Source organism: Drosophila montana, unplaced genomic scaffold (assembly GCF_035044405.1).
Source record: "Drosophila montana isolate Dmon_TW-CO22-7 unplaced genomic scaffold, ASM3504440v1 contig_2081_1, whole genome shotgun sequence".
NCBI lineage: Eukaryota > Metazoa > Arthropoda > Insecta > Diptera > Drosophilidae > Drosophila > Drosophila montana.
In genome coordinates this window covers 1,680,369-1,704,751 of record NW_026996991.1, presented here as the reverse complement: position 1 = coordinate 1,704,751, position 24,383 = coordinate 1,680,369, and the positions used below count along the sequence as shown (strand labels likewise).

Below are 24,383 nucleotides of genomic sequence, written 5' to 3'. Positions count from 1 at the left end.
CAACGGATTTCCTGTTAGAAAGGCTCTGGGAGCGTCTTTCAAATTGAAATTGATTGCCGAATTCAGTTCGTGACTGGCAAAAGGGCAGGCAATTAACCCCAGTGTGACCAGGATAACTGTGACCCACCTGCCGACGTTTCAGCGACCACTTCACTTTGAACTCGTTACGTAAATGCCGGCAAGGAGCCGGGCTCCGCTTTAATTAACGAGCTGGATTCGGACGATAAGGCAGCGACGACAAAGCTAATTAAATTATAAACTAAGCCCGTGCTCTGCCGACTTAACTAAGAGCTGGGCAGAGCAACCTCCTCAAAATGGTTAAATAATACGTAAATAAATGAGTAACCATTTTTGAAAAGCCCGGCACGAGCAGCGACCCCCATCCCCACCCCCAACTACAGAGAGCGCGAGGGGAATAGTAGAAGGTGTTGGCTAGCGAACAATATTTCAGCATTTTCGTGTAGAGGGAATGGAGTGAGAGCGAGCTGATGTTGGTGTCCAACAGGGCAAGCAGTAATACATGTTAGCAATGCACAGTGGGCATGAGAAATGTATTGAGAAAAACACGTACACAAGTTGTGCTCAATTTAAAAATGATTAAAATAGTGGAAACAACTGAAACAAAATTTCATCATTCATGAAAATTTGTTTTGCCAATTCTATCCACTGTGCAGCGTTGTTTGTCAGTCGCGTGGACCAAACACGAATTATGCGTTGCCAGCGATATGGATATGGACAGGCATCGACATCCACGTCGAGCGCTTGAGGCATTGTCAGAGCTGGGGCAAAGCTTTTGGGCAACTGTTGGCATTCCAATTGCGGCTTATGCCCATAAATAGACTTAGGGCAAATGGTGTATGTGTGCGGGGGAGGGTGGGTACTTGACGTTTGTCATATCTAACAAATGCGAATGTGATGTGACATTCTAGCCAAAATTATGGACATCTATTTAGACAAATGCTGCTTAAATTGTGATGCCACTTTAGCAGCTGCAACAACAACATATTTATCACAATTTGGGAGTTAATAATTCTATTAGGGTAGCTCTCTGTGATTTGTGGCCATTAAAGTCAAATCGCAATGCGGCCTGCATTCTGCCTGCAACTGGGCTCATTTGCATGCGAGTGGAGAGCGTCGAATGGCCTCTAATGGCAGAGTCCAAGAGTGCATCCGATGCGGGATGGGAAACCCACTCAGCGCTCTGGCGGCCTTTCATTTAATTCAATTAATTAGCTAGCCGAGCAGCAGCAAGCGTTTAGCATATACTTTAATACCCTGTACGCATTGAAAAGGCTACGAAAGGGTGTATGACTGTATTGCAAATGAGTGTTGCAGGCAGAAGGATGAAGCTAGAGCTGGAGTAGGATCAATAAGCTGATCTCAAAAACTAGAAGTGCTTCAGACTATTTATATCAAAATGATCGGAGCATAAACAGAGAAGATATATAAAAAGGTGCAGGGTGTCTTCCAGTGCGGCAACCAATCTGGTTTCTTCTGGCATTTCTTCTAAGGCTTCTTGCAGCGTACGGCGTGTGATGAACATTTCCGCTGAAGTTTGCATCTATCTGGTTGCTCTGGCTGTTGTTGGCTGCAATCAAAATTAATTAAGGCACACACAAAATGCAACCAGCCAAGGCACTTTGCATGCGCAGCTTCTCGGCCCCTTTTGGCGTAGCCTCTTTATGGCTTTTTACCGCTGCTGCTGCTGCTCTGCTGCTGTTGCACCTGCAACTCAACGTTGTCTTTGTCTTGACATGGACATTTTGCCACCAGCAGCGACTGCACTTTGCTGCCAGCTGCAATTCGAGTTGCTCAAGTCGCGCATAATTAAAAGTGGAAAAACAGTTTAAACTGGCCAAGTAATTGGCTGGATCTAAGCGAAAAGTGATCTATCAGCAAATCGTGTTGCCATAGCTCCGCCGTGTCATCCAATCCGTTTACGCTTCACGTTAACTGAATGGCCGTTTCGTGAGTGCCAACTAAATTTTGGAACACAACTCGTTTTTTGGTAATTACCACATAAAAATATGCTAAAAAGTTTTCTCGCAATGTTTGTTATTGGGGTATTCACGTTGGCCAACTTGCTTGCAGCTAAGTAAAGCTGACATTGATCCCACTTTTGTTTATATTTAAGAAAAATAACAAAGCTCGCAATATATCCAGATATCCAACTTGAAAAGGTATTCGAAAGAGAATTAGTTACTGCGATATTTTTGTTGTCTTTTTTGGCCCTAGTACGAAATATGCTTGGGTCTTAACAGCCATCGTTAATAACCTATATGAAAGTTCCATTTACAAAGCTAAATTTTATGATTTAGCATGGTTAACAGTTCTCATTGGGTCCTAACCTTTTGTTTTATAAAGACTCGTGTAGATTTGAGCTGTGATTTTATTAATTATTGAAGAAAATCACTATTTAACACACCTTCCACTCGTTCCATTCACAAACGTTTATCAAATAGCTTGCCATAAAAATCACAAAACGATGTCAGCAGCAGAACTTTCCCAGGCTGCAAAACATGGAGAAAGAGTGGAGTATTTTCTGTAATGTAAAGGTGTGAGAGTGAGATAGAGAGTGAGGGAGAGAGAGAGAGAGAGAGAGAGAGGGAATATCATGCAAAGTGAAATATATAATGAGCATAATGTTGGTGCTCGGCACGATAATGATAATGTGTGTCTGTGTGTGCGACGACACCTGAGAGCAGGAGGATGACAACGGGACAGCCCCCAGTGAAATTTGAGAAATGTGCACAGTAATTAAATGCAAAGCTTCAAGCGCGACAGCAAAGTCTTCAGATGCAAGAGATAATGCATAATTGTGCAAGACAAAAGGAAATGGCAGCAAATGGAAATGCAGCAAGAACAGAGGAGCATGCAAAATATGAGTAGAAGAAAATCTAAGCGCTTGCTGCATGCCACGTTCTCTGCTGCTGCTGGCTCAAAGTAAAACGGCGTCCAAATTAATGACTGAGTTTCACATGGCAAAGACTGAAGCAGCAGCAGCAGCAGATGCAGACAATTGGCCATGAAGCGCATGTGTGTGTGTCTGTGTGTGTGTGTGTGTGTGTGAAAGCGGAGGAGCTGCCGCTACAATTGCAGATAACTACAATACAAGATACAAGTGGCCAGATACAAAATAGAACAAGAGCAGCAGCAAAAAAACAACAAAAATAACAGCATGTAATGAATGCGTGTAGGAAGCGAGCAGACGAGACGAGTCGAGACGGGACGAACAACTGACTGGCGCTTCGATTCACTCGCTACAGATGCACACAACGAGAAAAAAAGGTAAACATCGCGAGTGATAGGCGGCGAGATGCCCTGCTAAAATGTAGCAAATAAAATGAGTACAACAATTGACAGCGCCCAGGAACGATAAATAAAAATATCGACTTCTCAAATCAGACAAACTAGAATCGTCAAATTAGTTCTGTCTTAAACCGGATTCCTTTTTGCTTTAGGTAGCTTCAGCTTCAGTCAGTACTACGGTTTTAGGGCAGGACTACGGTATCATAACTATCATAACTAACGAATATCACTCTAAACAAACCTTGCCTGTAGACTTTAAGAATGTATCTTTAGTTTGTATATTGATTCTGAAAGTCAAACTATTTTTACTCTACGAATTCCTTATTCATCTTTGATAGGAAGTTTACACTCAACCTTATCTTCAAAATTGACATACAAAACACACATAAATATGATTTTGGTTTTGCTCGCTTTGCTGTTGCTTGTAATTCTCAACAGGCTCAAGCTTCGTTAAGGGGACAAGTTGATTGCAATTCTGGAATTCGCTGGTGATTGAACCGGAAGGTTCTGGGTATAGATATACAGATTTGTAGCATTAGTTACCCTATTGGGCATTTGTCTGTAGGGCATAGAAGACAAGGCACATTGACTGCAACTGCAACTGCAACTGCGCTGTTTTCAAAGTAAACTTCACGTAATTAGCGCCGTGGAATGTTGCCAGCAGATGCCGCCCACGCGAACAGCTTTCAATCGGTAAAATTACGAGCAGGTGCCAAGAATGACGCGCCATATAGTAAATAATACAGAACGTTAAGTGCAGTTGCAGTTACAGTTCCAGCTACAACAGTTGCCTTTCTATTGGCAAAAACATTATATGGGCGCATTTAAAGGAACTCGGGAGTGATTCCCCCTTTTGTGCCATTGTTTGCAGCAAGTACACCAAATGTGTGCTGGCTGGCAAACTGTATTTGGGTTAGCGATTGCTCAAATATTTATGAAAGACTTACGACAGAGGCGGGCAGGTCTATATAGGGGCCGTTCGAGAGGGGGGGCTGGCATACAAGTTGACTAGCTGGGGAGCAGTTTCAGAGCTCAAGTTATTTAAAGAGGCTCCATTTTTAATTGTGTGTGTGCGCCTTGCAGGCAAGCACTGTACTACATGCGACACTCAGAGAAAAACCCATACAATTTTCCATCTAAGGAGAATTCAAGAACCCGTAAGCATCCGTTGAAAGAACTTATTTCAAGTACACAAAGTATTTTTGCCTGGATTTAGATCATATTTGTTTTATTTTAGTAAACTTCAAGCATTATTAAAGAATATCTTTAAAATTTTAAGAGCCCTGACATGAACTTTCTAAAAGTAATAGAATTCGGAAACATAAAGTTTCGCTGAGTGCAGAAGCTCCTCATGAAATTGTCGGCAAATTTGTTATTTATGGTAGCCCAGTCTATTCATCTGACAGGTATTTAAAGCAGGCCACCCACTCAAGCTTTTTGTAGTCGAGCGAAATATGGCCAGGGCAAGTGGCCAAGTGGCCAAGTGGCCAAGAGACTTGCGAGCGGCTTTCACGTTGCGGAAGTGCTGCTGAGTGGGCGAAAGTGGTGCAATTGGTGGTGCAGATGCTGGAAAAGCATCGAGTGGCCGTTGTCATTTAACAAATTGCATTTTAATTTCAATGAGAAAACGCATAAATACATTTAATTAGCGGGTAAATCGTTTGGAAAACCAGTGGAAAACTCAACTTAACTCTCTTGTAGTTTTTGTAATTATTTCAAAGTTATCTTTGCTCTGTTTTTAGGGTGAAAAGGGGTATAAGCTATATTGACCGAGTGTAAAAAAAAGTCACAGTTTTGCTGGTACTGGCTTGGAGTTACAGTTTAAGAATCACCAGGTCAATAATCCAGTAGAATCTTTTGGAACTACTTTTAGGTCTTACACTAAGAACTGAGAATTGTTAGCCACAGTCGTATTGGGTTTTCTCTCAAGTGCTGCTCAACCTATTGCTCTTTGAGTGTTTCCATTAAGCTCAAACTGTAAAAACAAAAAAGGGAAAAACCCAACATAAAGTAGTTTTATAATCATATTTTATTAAGTGCTGTTCAAACTGTGCTCTTCTTGGCATCTCCAACCGTTCTCCGTTGTGGAATTCCCACAATTATAATAAAATGATATATTAAAATTTTGCTCATGATATATTGAGAATTACAATTTGCTAAACGGCCGCAATGGAGCAAACAATCGATGGACACAGCGAGATATGCCACACGAAATCCATCCAATTAAATGTGGCCGAATGCAACACGCTCGACACTTGCCACAAAACGTTGGGCAAATATGAGACCTGAAGATCTGCCAGTCAACCAAAACAGCAACAGCAACAACAATAAAGAGGCAATCCGTTAGTGGAGGCGACACGCTGACGATGATATGCAAAGTGCAGCTAAAGGGTAACCTAGAGATGGTAGGGGGCAACGGAGGGGAGTGTGCTTGCAATAAAAAACAAAAGGCGCACATGTGGCACAAAAACATGCTGAGTGATGATTTGGGCGGAGGGGCGGTGGGGCGGTGGGTAGGTGTAATGGCAACAGCGACAGTCGCTGTCACGTGGGAAATTTTCAAGTTCAAAGCAATTTTCCAAAGAAGAAGCAACTGTAAAAAGATGAAGGCAATAACAACAACAACAACAACAGCAAGAAGAAGAAGAGCTACAACAAAGCCTGCACTCACGTGAGGCTGATATTAATCGGCTTTTGGAATCGTGCGGCGGCCCAACGTGGAGGCACAAAATGCCAACACAGACACCACAGCAAAATACTTGAAGCCAATTCTAATACTTGAACCAATGCTGATGCACTTGGTCTGCCTGCTGCGGAAGCGACGGGTAAACAGGTTGACAACAACAACAATATCAACAGCGAGTGCAGCAAATACAGAAAAATACCACAAACAATTGCAACAGCTGAGGGCTAGAGATGAGACCGTGACGCGCACAACAGGCCATGGGTAGCATGAGTTTTCAATTGAAAATAAAATTAAGGTGTGAAATGTATATATTTAATTTATATATCAGAGCTCAGACGAATAAGAAAGGAATCTGAGTCAGTGTAAGACGCAAAGCGTTCTATTAATGCTTTTGGCATGCTCAAATCGGCGAAGTTGAGAAGTATTCGAAAAGTACTCATTGCAGATTTTGGTTCTGCGAATTTCCAGAAAGCACTTCACCATGACAAGAACTTAATCATAAGTGAGCAGGTTATTCAATTGGTTAACACCTCCTGTAATTTCTTACGGAACTATTTGATACGAGTTCTTAATAAATAATTAGGGTTAAGTATCTGTATGATATTAAATTAAAGGAACATTAAGACACTCTAGAGATTTTTATTAACAGTCGCATCAATATTACTTTGTTGATATTTAGGAACGATATGTTACATCTACTGTACCCAAATTTAAAGTGCTTTGATTATGCTACTTTAGTATCTTCCAAAAATCAAATCATGGCAAGAAACTTTAAATTTGTCCATGTTTATCTACATACTGAAACCGTACGACTGTCACGTGCGTGGCCCCGCCACAGCCCACTTACGAGTACCCGTGATTGCAACTCACGCGTGCAACTCTTCTCTGGCGTGATTAGAACTCTTGACTTCCTCGGCAGCTATCCATCAGAGCTGGCAGCGGCTCTTCACTCTCGCTGCTGGCTCTGGTCTGTAGCTCCGCCAGCCGCGTCTCTGTTTGTCTGTTGCAAGCCCCGCCCTGCGATTGCTTGGCTACTGTTTAATGGCCACCCCAGCGGGCAGCATACCGTGTGGCATACCAACAGTTAGAATTAATTGACGTTAATAATGTACCGATATCAAGATTTATGCCAAGAGTCTTCATCAGCCAACTAGCTACTGTTCAGGTCGGTTCTATTCTATTCTATTTGCTGGGCCATTCCGCGACTTGACGACAGGTTTGAGTGCTGCGAATTCTCTGCGTCATGTGCTTGGGCTGAGTGGAGTTTGCGTTGGTCCATTGCAACGGTTCTTCGCCAGGCCCCAAGCAGCAGAAGCCCCATCAATTTTACAGCTGCTTCTTTGTGTCAGCATTTTGCATTCACCAGCTACAATTTCCCATTTCCCATTCACTTGTAATGGAAAAGTCTCTGCTAAACTCTACAACGATAATCGCAGTTGACAATTTGTCGTACGCTCGGGTCATAATTTAGTCGCTGTTGGCTCATAAACATTTCTCAGCTCGATGACTGACGGTAAGATGGAATTTTATGACCCTGAGCTCATCCACACATCAAATGCCTGCGCCATTAAGAATCGTGATACATGGCAGAACATCAGCTCTATGGGTTAAGATATGTCAAAGATCGGTCAAATATATGTACAAATCTTCAAGCAACAGTCAGAAATCAATATGATTGACTGACTGATTGATTGATGATCAACATAGAGCTCAAAATAGCTACATAGTTGAGGCAATGCTGGAAAATTGGCGTAAACGGGGAAATACTTTTCTTCTATTAGAAACCAAGAACTTGTCTAAACTATATGACTTAAAGGCGTGTCCCGCTTCTTTATAGCTACCGTTTTGGCCGCCGAGAGTCCGTTGTGGGCCACAGCCAATTCATGAACAGCTCTTGAGGGCCTAATAGAATCTGGCACTTTGTGTGGACGCTGGACGGTGGAGAGATTGCACTTCCATGCCCACGAGCACGTACCAAATCGCAATGGGTCATAAAAAGAAGTTTACGATGGCACAAAAACTACAACAACTATAATGAGTAGCACACCTTAATGTTTCAGCTTGGGTGAGGGGTGTGAATCTAGCGGGGGGCAGGGTAATTAAAAAGAACTTAGCACATGGTCGCGACACGAGCGATAAATGCAAAGAGCAGCTGCCAAGTGGCAGGTTCCAGTCCAGCAAAGAGTTCATAAATGTCAAGTTCAGGGTTATGGGCAAAAAAACGTAAATAAAGACAAAAGCGTAATGCCTTCACGAGGCTTGGGGGGGGCTTGGGGAGGGGTAGGGGACAGGTCAGTTAAAGTGGTTTTTTAAAATGCGACTTGGCCCAGTCAAAGTTAATGTGCCCAGCGGCAACAACACAGTAAAATAAAAACCACAATGAAATGCGTAATTAATTCGACGCACTGCATCTTAATCTACCAGTGCCCCAGTACCCCACCCCTCCTGCCCACAGCCCACCCCTGGCCCGATAACTTGTCGCTGACAACTGGTGAGAATCGCGGCGGCATTTGTCTTGAGAACTTTAAGTTGATTTAATGAGTTTCTTTCTCGTCTTCTTCTTGTTTTTGCTCGCGAAAAGCAATTCAATTTTTATGTAAACAGTTCAATGAGCCCAACAGAGGCGAGTGAGAGAACGCTTTTGAGCCAATTAAAAACTAATTAACCACATGATTTGATTAGGTTTTATCACATTTTTAAAGGGTAGTTAAATGAGCTTGAAAATGTGACAGGGTAGCGAAGGAAGCATCTCCGAGTTTCTAGATATACATAAATATTTTTGATCAGACCAACGAACTGAGTGGATCTCCCGTTGAGTGAACGCCTTGATATCAAAATATCGATAAGATCGGTTTTGAGACACGGTTCTTTAAAGTCAGATACATAAAAATCAATCTGGTTTTACAGGAACAGCTTTGCGCTTTAATATATATATACACTCTTGTATGCCATACTTCAAGCCTGATCGGTCTATATGCACCGAACCTATTCAAAAATGCCTTCAAATACCTTTTATGGTAATCTGATTCATATGAATGCGATATATATACATATTAGGAAAATTGAAAGACTAATTTGCTATGAAAACAGTCCAAGGATAGATACATTTTAAGATGCGCGCTGGAAGACTATAAAACTTGGAGCTAGCTGTGAGAATCTCAACTCGAATAGTATATTCAAGCAGTGGGATTTTCTTAAGGGGAGGCTGTTCAAAAACCTGCCTTAAGTCTTGGCCAGCTTTGGCTACAACTGGTCGCATCGAAATTCATTTATAATGACCATAATGTGTGAGAGTAACTCGACATTTTACCGTTTCGGTCTTATGGCCATATAGCATCTACCATATGGGGAGACGTGGCCCGATGAAGAAACATAAGCGGCTTAACTTGAGCTCAAATGCAAAACCTGCGTAATCAAAATGCATGTAATTTGAGTTTAATGAGTGTCAAAGTTATTAAAAATCATTTGTTGACCACTTTTTTTTGGTTAGCCAAGTTGCCACTTCTGGGGCCATAAAAAGTCAAAGTTGCCCAAAAGCGTTTACAGCCTTTTGCCAAACCATTTTTGGCAGTCATTGCAGCCTAATTACACGAGTGTGTGTGTGTGTGTGTCAGCCGAAATTGCTGTTAATTATTATCTATGTAGTCGAGGCTGTTAAAACTTGTGGCCGAGCCAAGGAGATGCCACATTCAACGAGTATTTACATAACACTAGCCGAACTCCCCCAACCCTCAGGCCCGGTTCACAAATTGAGCGATTGGGCTCAAATGGCACTGAGCGAGGTCTTTCTATAAAGTTGTTTGGTGTCAAAGACAACAATGACAACAACAACAACAACGCTGATTACAACGCTGACAACGCCAGTGGGTCTATAAATAAGAAAACTTAGGTAAACTTATGCCAGCTTAAGCGCTTGTCGAATTATAAATACTCTGTGCTTATATTGTTTGATTTGAACTGGCATCAAATGTTGTTTACTTCAGCCTAAACTGTGTTATGCGATCCATATATGAACGGCTCTTGTTTTGGTTAGTTATAATCTGCATTCAATTACATTTCCAATAAAGTAAATTGAGGTTTCGTTGTGTTTCATGTTTATACTGGCAAGTATAACCCGGCCTTGAACGGCAAATCACTTTTGCTGCCATGCAATAGAATTTAAAAAATCAATGAATCACGCATTAATTTTAGCTTTTTTCCATTCTCCAACTCCTTTGAAAAGTCTGAGACACGTCCTGAATGAATTTCCGCAAAGATCTTTGCAAAAAGTTTGTAGTCTATCGAAAGATAGACAATAAAAAAATGTATTCAACCGTTTTCCATCAATTTTCCACACATGTAGGTGAAAGTTTCGAATACCTTATCCAAGTTTTCACGTACCTACGTCTTGAGCTGTGCGTTGATCATCAATCAGTCAATCAGTCAGGCAGGACAAACATTTGTCTATATCCAATTAGTGCTATGTCCCGCTCCACAGAAGTGTATTTCGATTGGCTGCACGTTAATTTGCCCGCAAGTAAAGACATTTGCTGTTATTTCTCCTTCTTCTTCTTGTTGTTGTCGTTTTTCTGCTCGCGCGAAAATTTGTTAGCCGTTGCTGCCAATTGGCATGCAATTTTCATGCGGCTGTGGGCGTTGTACAACATTGCATGCGTGTGTGCCTGTGCTTGTGCTTGTGTAGTGTGTTGTGTAGCCACCCACAGCTGGCTACGCAGTGCGCTGTACAACACTATGTTATGCTCTTTTGGGGGAGGGGTGGGCGTCTGTTCATTGATTTGCTGTTGCGTCTGCGTCTGCTGTTCACATGGCGTATGATTGATGGCCCTGCAGACAGTATTGGTTAGCGTGAATGGAGGGGAGCCAGACGCAAAATATGAAATTAGCCTTGTTGAAGTTTGCTCTGCTGCAGGCCAAATAAATTACGTTTATCGAGTAAATTGACAGGAAAAATATTTGCACGTTAAATAGAAATTAAGGAACTCCATAAAACTGAAAATTTTGATGATTTCGCAGACTCGCTCCCTTTGCGCTAGCCTTAAAGCACATGCTTGAGACGAAGCACAGCAGGGGGACTTATTAAGTAAAACGCGTTCATGTGCTTGCAAATTGAACATGAGGTTTTTAATAAAGTTTTTTTTTTCCAGCATTTAAATGGCTTTGGATTTCATTTATTATATATTTATTTTCATGTTATTGCGAATGAGTGTGCGTGTGTGTGTGTTGTGTGTGTTTGCTGTCTGTCGTTTGTTTTTACCTGCGCTGCATTCAAACCGGTCGAAGCAGTCGCCGCATTTGCATAGAGTTTTGTTCTTTTTTAATCGGCGTTTTAATTTATTTCCATTGATTGCAGCAACAAGCTAACATATGAGCCATACTACCTTTATATGTTTGTATCTCTATATAGTTATATATCTCGCTGAGACTCTGACTTAATGGCGCATTTTGTGCACAGTGACGTAATTCGGCTGCTGAAATTAGCGAGAAATTTGTGTGTGCGGCGTCTGGTGAGCGACTTGGCCATAAAATTCACCTCATATTGTGAAATCCATATGGTTGTGCATTTACTGCAATTGACATGTGCCTTAAAAGCCTTTTTAAAATGTTTGTTTAAATTTAATTCGTTCTGTTTGGGGTTAGGTTGAATTATAAAATATAGCACAATTATTTAAACTATTAAGATTTAAATTAAACTCTTTTGCTCTCTGTTTTCATTTTAGATTAGAAGCTTAGTTGTATTTTGCTTAACCAAAGAAAGTCAACCAATTTTACCTTACATGTTTCTCAAGGCTTAAAGAAAAATCTATTTCGGGAATGTTTTATACAAGCACGAAAATGATTTCAAATCGAAACCAACTTTTTTTTGAATTGTCTAGAGTATAGTTCAAGTGCATTTAACGTTTTGCTTCATTTTGATGTCCAAACTATTTGGACTATCTTTTAGCAACCGAAACAACAATCCAACAATTTCAATCAAATAGATGCCCGATGCCCAAATTGTCAGTGGCAGGGAAAAGTTTTTGTTTTACAGCATTTGCCAGGTTTCGACTCGCACAGAACAGGAAGTCAGTTTGTGGTTTTGGAGCTTGAGTTTAGCGTTATTTGCTGTGGTTCCTGCCATCAACTGAGCTGTATTCAATTCAGAAACCATTCAGGCATTCCCCACAGGCAGCTAGACAAAGAATCCGACCGGGGGCCAGCTGACGGCTCTTGGAGAGGGCGCAAAGAAGGGTTAAGGGCAACAGCCATTGGGGCCACATATGTGTGGCCGCTGGCTTGGCCAGCCGCATGGGTCAGAGTTAATTTTCTTATTGTATTAGTTTTCTCTCTCTCTGAATTGTTTGGCATATAATGATGCCACTTGATTGAAAATGAACGTGACTGGAAAACAAGTTTTCGGTTCTTCATTTTTTTTTGTATTTCTTTAGATTTGTTTTCTGTGGCTGCTGCTGATGCTGTTGTTTCCTCTTCGCCTTGGAAATACAAAAATAGTGAAATAAATTAGCCAAGAAACTTTGACATTGCCACAAACTTGAGCGACGTGTTTTGCTGTGCTTACAGAATAAAATCTATCCTGACTTCCAGTTTCAGTTTAACTTTGCGCTCTGCTGAAAGGCGCAAAGCATAATTGTATTTAATATTATTTAATTAAAGCGCGCGTCTCTGGAATTCCAGATGAAGAACGGCGAGCGGAGCCTGTGGCTTGCTCATGGACTGTACCACGTTTTCTAACAGAATTATGTGCGCATTTCCGCTTCCGGTACACACAACACAGTGCACCAGGAGCCGAGCGCAGCGCAAACAAAATGGCGATTCGATTTGCAAACTGCAAGCTTCACAGTGGGGCAATATAGAAAAAAAAAATAGAGTGAGCGACCTACGGGTTTAAACCTTAAATATCAGGCTCAGGTATGGGCAATATTTAATAGAAGTTTATTTAATAAGAAGTTTGGCCTTGAATCACAAACTCCAAGCTAATAACTGCACAGGAATTCCAATAATAAGTATAAAGAGGACTAACTAGTTAGACTCTCAGCATTTCGCAGTTTTCCCATTACGTTTCACTGTGCCACTGCTCGAGAAAAATGGCTGTGTATTTATTAAGTTGTGGTTGAGGGCGTGACCGTCCGCCTCGCTGCAGCTGGTTGTTGGCAATTTGGTGCTGCGTTGCCAAGGCAAATAATTCGCAACATCCGACAAGATTGCGGAGTGGCTCCCACACAACCAACCCAAACCAACCCAAGCCAACCCCTACGCCGAACCAGCCCAGCCACCCCAAGCTGCTGGTCGCCGAAATCACAGTGCCTCATTCCAAGCTCAGCCATTAAAATGACAAAAGTAATTTGCTTTAAAGCTGTACGCAATTTAAAATATGCATGACTAAGGGTATTCGCTTGCGAATGCCGCAACACTCATGAGTGCCTCAGCAACTGAGTGACATTTTGTTGCACGCTGACCCACAAAACGCGCTGAGCCCCTCGGGGCTATAGTCAGCCGTCCATCAGTCAGGGAACTAATTTCCACTAAAATCCATTCGATGTGGCATAATTTCAGCTGAGTGTCTTTCAAGTGTGCCCAGACTTGCCGCAGCTGCACTTTGTGGGGCATTGGGTTAGGCCACTGCAGGCGGGCACTCTGCCAGTCACACTCTGCTCCTTGTAATATTCTTCATCTACTTTTTGGCAAATTTCGATGGCTGTCAGAAAGTGTCACAAATACTTGAGCTGAACTTTGCGACAGCCGGCGCACTCGAGTGCATTCAGCTCAGAGGCTGCTCAAGTGGGCGTCAGGGTTGTCCACATTTAAGAGCTTTCCATGTTTTACAACCTGACTGCAAGTTTACCAACTAAGTTGCAAAAAGTCTGCACTAAATGCGTAGATTATAAATGTAAGACTATAAAATGTAAACAATGGACATAAATGGAAAAACTGAACTTTACCCTGGGCATTAAAAAGGGGTGCGCAAATATAACATGTAGACGGATCCATCTTCATATTTGTTTATTTTTGACAACATTTCCCATTGATCCTTGTTATATTTTGAATGTTATAGTTAAGACCTGGGATATGCATATACATTGGAATATATAAGCAAACGTTATTAAAGAAATTTTTTTGTATTATGTGGGGCAGGCTTCCAGATACACAGTATCTTTTAGTATAGTATTCTCGAGCACCCTTGTTTATTGTTGTTTATTTCTATAGGGATTTGCTGTCCGCCGAATCAGCTATATATCAGGTAGCTTATTCCGGAATTGGGGCGCATAAAAGACCCCCCGGCAATAAATGTTGCCTGTCAGGCGTGAAGAGCACATAACTGTCAGATGGATTTGAGGGTTGCGGGCGAGAATTGGCTGTTGCGCCACCTGGCGGTCGAAACACAAGCACACACAACAAACTGACAGCTGTCAGGTACAGACAAAACAATTGGAGCGAAATGACCAGCAGGCCAAGGGAGGGGCGGAGGAGCAGAGCCAACATTAATTTTGATTTGTGCACATGTCACAAGCGCAAAGGTCAAACATAATTGTTCAATCAAAGTCAACAGAAAAGGGGTTGCGCAGCCCCAAGCCCAAATGCTGTTTGTGCAAAATTATGCGCTTAAAGTGAAAAATCGCTGCACTTAGCTGGCATGGAAATTGCGGTAATCAAATGTTGTTGCTTTAGTGGTTGTTGGTGTTGCAGTTCGCACCATAATTGCGATAATTGAGTTGTTGCTGTTTTGCGCTATTCATAAATCAACACTGCGCACTTTAAATTGCGATTAAAAAGTATTGGCCAAGTTGTTGGATAGAAAGGGGCAGCGGAATGGGTGGCTGGGGAGGTTTTCAACTGCAAAACAAACGTTGGCTTAGCAACTTTTCCAATTAAAAGCGATTGGCCATAAAAAGCGCAGCAAATGTCAGCGTTAAACTTTGGGCTAAGACCCAAAGATTCAGCGCGCTGAAATTCAATTCAATTCGAGACGAGGGAAAGAGAGAGAGAGAGAGAGCTATTTTCGAATTACCAAGGCTTAAATACCTTAGCAGTTGGGCAATAGATTTATGTAATTTCTCAGATTCCTATATTCCGCTGTTGACAAGATTTCTTGATAAACAATATAGCCTTAATTGAACGACCGATAATTTGTATGCCAGCTATATAATATTGGAATGCTATAGGATAACAAAAAGATGAGTTCGGATAAAAGCAGAGGGACACGGCTATAACGGATATACACACAACATTTATCAGCTTGCGTGCGTTACACATCCGGTCACTGAATTAGAATGCCCTTTGGCAGAGTATAATTGAATTCAAACTGCCCCCACTTCTTCTTCTGCTGCTGATAAACTTGAGGCGCATAAAATGATTATTGCATAGATATGGCACACTCCGCTTGCTTTTTTAATTAAGTTGAATGACTTGGGGCCACGTGGCGTATGCGTATGCGTAATGTATGAGGCGACAATTGCTGTTAATTAAAAGTTTTGTTTACCTTAGCGCCCCAGAATTCATAGCCAGTTCTTATCAGAGAGAATTGAAAGAGAGGGCTTATCATACAGTCGTGCCTCATCATTAGCCAAATCAGCTGCCTTTGACTTTGCCTTTGCCTTTGCCTTGGCCATGTTATTATCTGTCCCAAAATATTGGAGTCGCAGTTGAGCAGTTGATAATTTTCACTTGGCCTTTTTGATTGACAGGTGGGTTGCCAAGGTGAACGGCTTTTGTTTTCAGTCCACTTGTTTAAATTTATTTAATTTATGTATTTCGGCAAAGTGTACGCAGTTTCTTGACCGTGACATCTTTTCAATTGTCGTGTTTCTGGATTCCTTTTCGAGTGCACTGAACTGGATAAATATTTGTGTGTTCTGTTTGCATTGCCTTCTATTAAAAAAAAAACAACAACAAAACTCAACTCGCTTTCAAATGTGCTTTCTACTTGAAGGTTCTTAAGCCATATATATTTCTAGTTAAGAAATAAGTAGACTGCAACAATCTGAATCGTTTAGGCGCAATTTAATGATTTACGAGCGAGATAATTGAGTGTTGTACTTGGCTTTTCTTGTTTAAGTGTTCTAAGAGAAGTGGCACTCGAAATGCTTTGAGCTATGCTTGAGCACTGCTGTAAAGATTTGTTCCGAATATAATTGTGTGTTTTAGGCATAGCAAAAGAGTCGCGTGAGACCGTGAGGTGGATTTTTATAAATTTGTTTGATCAAGTTTTCCAGCCTTGCGGTAGGAATGCCGTCTTAGAGCTCATTCACAGCACCAAACGGTTAGCACTGTGAACATTGCAGGCTCCTAGATACTACAGATTGAGCTGTGCGTTGATCGTCAATCAGTTTGATTGACCCAATTTCTGTAAATGATCGCCTATCACTTTCTGTTCCAGCTAAAGATGCTTTCAGCTAATCTGCCACCCGCAACTTTTATTACGAACCGTTCTGAGCCAATTACTAAAACAATCAACACGGCTGCCATAAAATGCCCCGTTCCCATCCCCTCGCCGCGCTCTCTACACGCTTTGGCACACATTTTCAGGCTGATGCCATAAAAACCGCCTTCCAGTTTGTTTTTTTTTTTCGCTGTTGAGGTTAGCGTGTGAATTTAATTTGTGCATAATTGCGGCAACTGCAACTGCAACTCCGACTGCAGCAGTGAGTGTGCTGCTGCGGCTATAAAATGTCAATATCAGAGACTAATCAGCAATAGCAGCAACAGCAACAGCGAATGTTGAATGTGCCTGGTTTTTGCCCGCCTTAACAATTTATGGGGCTTATGGGGAAGTGTCCGTGCAACTGACACAATGACAGCGACCGATTGACAGACTGCCTGACTGTCTAAAGCGAGGGTGCGGAGAGGTCGGGTATGCAGTCGCTAAAAAAATTGTAAACCAATTTACAAATTAACTTTTTTTGCGTCAACCAAGTGCTGTGACAACATATCTGACGTCTTGCGTGGTTACTTAAGTACTCACAAAAGCGAAGCTACACTCAGAGAAAAACTGCGTACTAAGCGAGAGTATGAACTTTACTATTAAGCTAACTATTAAATATTCTAGATTGAGTACGGTATTAAAGTCGTATTTCGGGATTTGGAGAAAAAGTTCTTGAAGGTTAAAGCTTTTTTTTTTTTTTCTCTGATTGTTATAACTAATTAATAATCAATTCTCAAACCTTTCTCTTTTTTTAGCAGCATTATAATGCACTTTCCAATTGATAAGCTGTCCACTCAACGGAAAAGCTCCGAGGAAATGTCTGAGCGAAACGCTTTTCAGCAATTGGCAACGGCCAGCTCAATCAAATAAATGCGCCATTGACAAGATTTCTGAAATACCAAAGAAAAATACGAGCTGCAAAGCAACTTAAAAGCATAAAAGACAATAAAGAAAAGGGAAGGCAGAAAACTTGCCTCTTCAGCCAATAAATTTTTTTTTTTGTAAGCTGTGACGCTGTGCGCGAAAAGCCGTCAAAATTACGACGTATCACCCACCCACGCCCAAAGTCAAACAGAACCCGGCCAATATGGACAGCACGTCCGGGCCGGGTGCGTTTGACGATGAGCCGCCGCCAGAGCCCCGTGATGGCTGGCTACTGGTGCGCATCCATGTGCCGGAGCTGAATGTCTACAAGTGTCTTCAGTTCCCATCGGAGCGTCTCGTCTGGGATGTCAAGCAGCAGGTGCTCGCCTCACTGCCAAAGGTAAGTTCAGACCCCCAACTCTTAAACCTCAGACAACCAGATCAACCCGCATGACGCATCATGCATGACAGCCAGAAAGTCGTGTAAATAGAATGTGTAAAAGATAAGCCCTAATCATACGTGTATGCCATTATATCAGATATTACTCCCCAGATATCCCCGAGCCAAGCATTTTCTTGAAATTTTCCATATCCATTGAACATCCATTTCCATTTCCACATAATTAAGTTGATTTATTCGAGAAATGTTAATCTTCAAGAATTTGTACATCGAAAAAACTAAAGAAAATATATTCATGCAAGCATTTTCCACACACACGGGAAAATTTTTCCAATGACAACAGTTGGCAACTCCCTGAAAACTGGCGACTAAAACGCGATATTCACTTGCACAATTTTTACTCCAGCAAATTAATTAAAACAAGCAGATAAACAAACCGTTTTGACCAATTTGTGTCTTAAATGTAGGTGTGGTGGGGCTGCTCATCATCGTAGGCATAGCGCAGTTCCGAAAAGTAGGAGAAGATTATCACCCAGGCATAGATTAAAACAACTGCGTAAGATAGTGGAAATCCAATTAGAAGAAAATCAGCCAAACTTCACTTCCACTCACTTATTGTAATTACGAAGAGAGCGATGATGACCCAGACCCAAGCATAGACTATCATGGCAATTATATGCACGAGGATATAGAAAGGAGTGAGCACCAGAAATGGCAGGAACAACAGTTCGTTATTCTGTGGGAGAAAGGATTCTGTAAAAGTGCGTTGAGAATGAGGGATGCCCTTTAAAAGCGCATTATGATTACATATGAAAGAGACATCTTCCATAGGAGTATACCTGTAGGTTTATACACAATTTGGCACTCCGAGTATAGAAGGTTTTCCTGCTTTTTTACTCACATTATGCACTCCAATGCAGACCATTGAAGCTGCTATGATGCCGAAGAACGAGAAGACCATTGTTGTCTTTGGGGCTGCTGGAGGACCAAAAACCTCCCGCTGATATTCGTTGGGGAAGATGCACCGCATCATGAATGCGCTTCCAAGGCATAGGTAAACGAACCAGGTCAAGAATATGCAGCCCAACAATAATGTGCCCGTGCGCAGTGAGAAGCAGAAGCAGCATTTGTTCAAAATCTTTATAAAGTACTTGCAGTGACAAGCCATCTTGGTTAGTATCTATAAGTAAACCAGAAAAAAAATAAGCGATATGCTACGATCCTCCCAGTCTTCACGTAATTTGGAACTATGAAATATTTGAAATCAAAAATCAAGTTTTATTTTTTGAAGTTAAGCCCTGTGGAGAGTACACAGTTTTTTGTAAATGATAGCTCTCAAATTTAGTATACAATAACATTTTACAAAAGGTCAACTCGATTGCTTAAGCCAAACATAAAACGAATAAGAAATACAAAATATTTACATATATACATGCTATATGCTAGAAAATGTTAGCCAGAGTCGCTCGTTGCAAGTTGCACCAAAAATAGTTGGGGAATTCCTTCCAACCTTAGAAATATAAAAACCCGCTCAAATTGACAACACATGCCTATACATTGGCATTCTTTTAATATTTTTCACTTTTTATTTATTGTAAATGATATTTGCTTTGTGAGAATAGTAAAGAATGCTATTCATAAACACCAAAATAGGAAATTGCTGCTGAATTTGAACCAAAGACCTTCCACTAAGCTAATGACATTACGTTGTCAATGCAAACATATTTGGCAGCATTTTTGATGAGGTTATTTTAATATAAGCTTTAAGCAATATCTACAGAGATTACTGAAGCTTCTGCAATTTGTGTAACTCAGTAAGTCTGCCAAGACACACTCTTTTATATATATAGATATAGATTTTTATACGCCATAGATCATAAAAATAGAAAATAAAAATAATTAAACACGTACGCAATTTATGAAAGTTGAATATAATTTCTTGCATTAAACCGAGAGTTCCCTGAAGTGGGAATGCACAAACATCAGTGAGAGGGCTATACTAACTGATAAAGGAGTTAATTAAATGAGAGTAAAATATATAATAAGACGGTAGAATAGATAATTCCTTCAGCAGACTTACGCAGAACAATCGCTTGCATGCATACTCCCTCAATTGTGTAATGGTACATGCATAAATCTATAATAGACATCACGAGGTATAATATGAATATGATCAGGAAGATTATCATCCAGACTATTAAGAGACATCGTCTTCCCTGCCAATAGTAGTCAGATATTGTAAAAGACATTGGCTGAATTCTTTGAAGACATGTATGTAGATGTAGAGCAAGTTACCTTATAGGCACCACATATCAACATTATTGAGGAAATAATACCGGTTGTCAAAATGATCGACTGCACATAATTCCAGTCGGTGGTTTTAGTATCTGTAAAGGGCAGTGTAGAAAACATATGTAGGATGGATAAGGGAATATATATATAAAGACTTACAGAGAAAAACACTCTGCTCGCCATGGACGGCCATCTCGGCAAAGAAGAAACAGGTGAATACAATGCCGATAGACAGGCTGCCATAACGCAGGGGAAAACAGCAGCAGCATCGCCGAAAGAGCATGACCAAGTTTATGCTAAAAGAAGAGTGCTAATACGTACACGTATTTGAGTGTACCTAAAATTTTGACAATAAATGCGAAGCAGACTTGAGTGAAATATGAAATTGTAAAAATGGAACATCAATCGGCCAATAGATCTTTAAAAAAGAATAAAACAACCAGCCAAAAGTAAATGTATATAGCTGCAATTGAAACGCAATACGGTTACATATAGTTAAGGACTTCGTTAAGATTAGGGCTGCAAATCGGTTCTGAACCAACCCTGTTCGAACCCGAAACTTTAATCTATTTTTACTCTCAGCCAAAGTTCGAACAGTTTGGTTTGCAGCCCTGTCTTAAATATCCTCTACTCACTCAAGGCCGTGAATGTTATAAGAATCAAATATATAGGCCCATCGTATCGTATAATCAAAATTAATGTTATACAATCAGCAACGATGTGCGTGCAAACGAATAGCAGCCAGGGCAGCACGAAAGAACGGAATTTCCTACAGATACAGATACAGATACAGTTGCAGATTTAGATACAGTTCCTTACCAATTGTGCGCCAAAGGCTAACAAGAGAGCGCTTATTAGCATAACTGATGATGCAATGAGCACATACAGTTGCGTATCCTGGCCAAGATATTCGTTGGCCAGCTCGGCTAAAGAGATGGACAGTCGAGGATGTGCTATCTGCTTTATGATGTAATGGGCGTTGCCATCGCTTACCTGGCAGCTTGTTAGCCAGAAGGAGCGCCATAGTCACCATAGACGTGGCATACATTAATGCCGTTATCAGGGCTATTAAAGCAGTTCCCAATCTTAAGCTTAAGCAGCAACAGCAGCTTCTTAGCTTCATGCTTAGCTGCTTTTGGAGACGAGCAATTCAAAGTGTCGACAAATTTTAGACAGAATACGAGTCTGTGTTTGCTGAGTGGAAACAAAAACATGCACAAGTAATCAATAAATATGAACGAGTTTGTATTGGCTGAAAGACATACTGAGCGAGATGTTCGGGGGTTCAAACCCCCGAAAAGACTGATGCCAATTATTTTTTTTTGATTCCAATCTTTGCTTCCTCATGAGGGTAAACATAAGTTTTTAAGAACTGCCGCTTATTATATCATATACTTTCAGTTACTATAAGAGCGATCTGTCGTTATTGTAAATACTTCCATAATCGGATCTGAGTCGAGAAATCTGCCATAGCTAGCGATAATATATGTGTATTCCGAATCTGACGCTCCATTTTGAAAGTGTATGCCCAAATGCAATTTCCAGTCAATTAATTAGACTTATTTTATGTAGTTCAACTTTCTTTTGAAATATTGCGCTGCATGTAACGCTCGCAGCTGCCACGCGCCCCAGCAGCCGCCACGCCCATGGCCGTGGCCCAAGCTGCCAGCGTGCCAGCAAATTTCAATTGAAGTTCAATGCAAAACCAATTTCCGACAGCCAGAAGACAGCAAGTCGTGACGATCGACGATCGAGCTGCGCAGATATTGACAATTGAATGACAGTCTGTCTAAAAAATAAAATAGAGAAAAACAAAGAAAATCTGCGCAAAAACCGAAAACTCGTTTTTTTTGGTTGGCTCCAAAAAGGGCCCAGAAACTGGCTGGCTTAAATGTGGACAGCCTAACTTAGTTTCAGTTTCAGCGTCAGCTTCAGTCTTGGGCCTCCGAATTGCAATTAACTTGACACAATGGCCAATCATTGGCAGACATTGTACGATTTAATAACAATTTGTTAAACAAATTGTGGCCAAAACATTGTCCGCTTGCCTGACGTGGGTAACGTTCCACACCCATTTCAATATCAATACAACAGACACACACACATGCAGCCAAAATGTTGGCCGGACAAACGACCTCCAGCTAATTGCACGGACCGGGTTCACTCAATAAAACAACAGCGACAAGCAACAACAAGTGACAGACGGGCGTTGCATTTGTTTGTTCCCAAGTGTGGGGCAGAGGTTGGGGGGTGTTTTTTTGTTTTTTTTTTGTTTTTGGGTGTCTCTGTCAAGTGTATTTGGACCCATTGCAGAGTCGGTTCGCTGGGAACCAAGCGCTAGTTTTGCATAACGGCATGTGGGTGTCCAGCCTTAAATGAGTGCCAATCACATATGAGAAACGTGAGTGTTGTGAGTGTCGTGAGTGTCGTGTGAGTGCGACTCATGCAGATCAAGTCATGACATGGCCCGAAACTGTAAATTGCTTGAGCATAGCGTGAGATTGGATAAGTTGTCAATGGATAAGTTTTTACGGTTTCTACTTGCGGCAAAGAAGATTCAAAAAGTCTGGTAGCATTAATGAATCAATTAGTATATATTTGAATTGACAAAAAGCTGGACTCGAACCCCAAAGCAGGCGCTTGTCGTGTGCTTTTTACAATTTAAATAATGGAATTTGATCTAGAAGCATGGGTTGGTTGATTCTAATCTGTACTTCCGCCAGAACGCAGTTGTTCTTTATTTATACCCGTAACCTGAGTATATGGTATATCTTATCGCCTTTGCTGGCCGAAACACTTACAAGTGCTATAAAATACAATTCATAATGCTCACACGCAATTCGCAGAGGTATTTATGAAGTGCTATCAACGCACAAATATTTGCAACTCACCAGCTGCCCTGCCAGCTCATCCAGATGCCTCGCTCATGAGTCCATTTGTTTGGTTAACAGCTTTGTGAGAGGCTATTTTCAAATCCAAGACAAATGTCTGTTGAGCTTGCATTATTTTCACATTTTATATGCTAGAGGAAATGAGAGTACACTGAAAGGAAAACTGTGCCTTAAATTCAAATATGTCCATATATTAAATTATATTTCATGCATATTCTGAAATTAAGTAAGACTTTAAAATGAAACAGCTTTAGAAATTAGGATTTGAGCAACGTTTGCTCCTGATATAAGTAAAGTATCTAGGATATTTCTCCGAGTGTAGCACTTGTCTTGCTTTATCGGGCATTGTGTTATCGGCCACTTGATTTGCAGACTATCTTTGCTTTATCGCCAGCGACTATACGCAATCGTCGTAAATTTGATGAGTAGTCCACCAATTGCCTTTGTCAGCAGCGAGAGTAGCGCACTTCAATTAGAGTTCACATCATCAATCAGTCAAACAGGCAGTCAATCAGTCAATCAATGCTCCAGTTGTAACTGCATGACTGAGCACTGCGTGTGGGCCATGCGTTTGGTTCTTAGTCAGGTTTTGGTCTTGCTCTTGATTTCCGCCTGCTAATCAATTTAATCGCTATACGGGGGTTTATTTTTTCTCGTTTCTTTCTGCTTTTATTTTTAGGTGGGCGGGCCACATAGAGCTTACCGGTTCGCTCTAAGTTGTTTTGCGTGTAATGCACAGCTTTAATAGATTCCAGCCATCTGTTATGGCCTGAACTTCGATTTGGCATCAGGTACAGGTACACTCAATAACATGTACGTTAATGTATGCAAGTAATTAAATGACTAGACGAAACTTGAATGCCCTATAAGGCGCGAAGTACTTGATTAATCTAAGCAAAGAAAATATTATCCGAAAACCTTTAAATCAGTTACTAATTTAGCTCACTTTAAGGATCTGCTGTAATAATTTCTCATAATAAATTCAAAGTAAACTAAGAGTATACAAAATGCTTGCCACTTGCCTTAACGCTGCCCCTAGGGAGCGAGAGCGAGAGGAAGAGGGAAAGAACGTGTGTCGCTGGGAATTGATTGGCTTTTAAGCTTTTGAGCTCAATTGAAAACGACTTTCTGTGGCAAAACGAGTGCGAGGGGCTGACAGAGTGTGTCAGACTCGCCTACCAGAGCGGGCTGCAACGGCAAGGATGGCTGATATAAGCCAAGTTTGAATAGCATGGCAAAAGGCATTTTGGTTTTCTTATAAAGTCTACCATCGCCACAGTTTCCATTGGCAAGTAGAGTTACTGTCTGATATAGCTAATGTATGTGTGCAAGGGTATTTAAAGTTCGGCAACCCGAATAAAACTTTCTTCCTCGTTGTCCTTTTGAAATCAGCGACTCAGTCAGCAGTTTATTAGACATTTCTTTGCTGAAACTGGCTATTTTATGGTTAAACTTAAATCAATTTAAATGTTTGTCTTTTTGAATTGGCCCATAAATCTGTGCCTGTAATTTGGCCAGCCCATT

At 41.1% G+C, this 24,383-nt stretch overlaps 2 protein-coding genes across 4 annotated transcripts in view; one reads left to right on the top strand and one right to left on the bottom strand.

Moving 5' to 3' along the window:
* Positions 1-24,383, top strand: part of Prosap (prosap) — a 73,859-nt gene that overhangs the window by 19,779 nt on the left and 29,697 nt on the right. For 2 of the 3 annotated variants that reach the window (XM_064680129.1, XM_064680126.1), the window contains exon 2: positions 17,168-17,676. In XM_064680129.1, coding sequence (XP_064536199.1) covers positions 17,500-17,676 — 177 coding nt within the window. In that variant the 5' untranslated portion in view covers positions 17,168-17,499. The remainder of the gene's footprint in view (positions 1-17,167; positions 17,677-24,383) is intronic. The other variant, XM_064680128.1, reaches the window with a different exon arrangement.
* On the bottom strand, positions 18,058-19,009 carry LOC135426773 (uncharacterized). Its single transcript, XM_064680066.1, has 3 exons — positions 18,578-19,009; positions 18,289-18,412; positions 18,058-18,228 (listed from the first exon to the last, which is right to left on the bottom strand). Exons 1-3 carry the CDS (start codon positions 18,842-18,844, stop codon positions 18,134-18,136), a joined length of 486 nt encoding a protein of 161 aa, XP_064536136.1. The 5' UTR covers positions 18,845-19,009; the 3' UTR covers positions 18,058-18,133.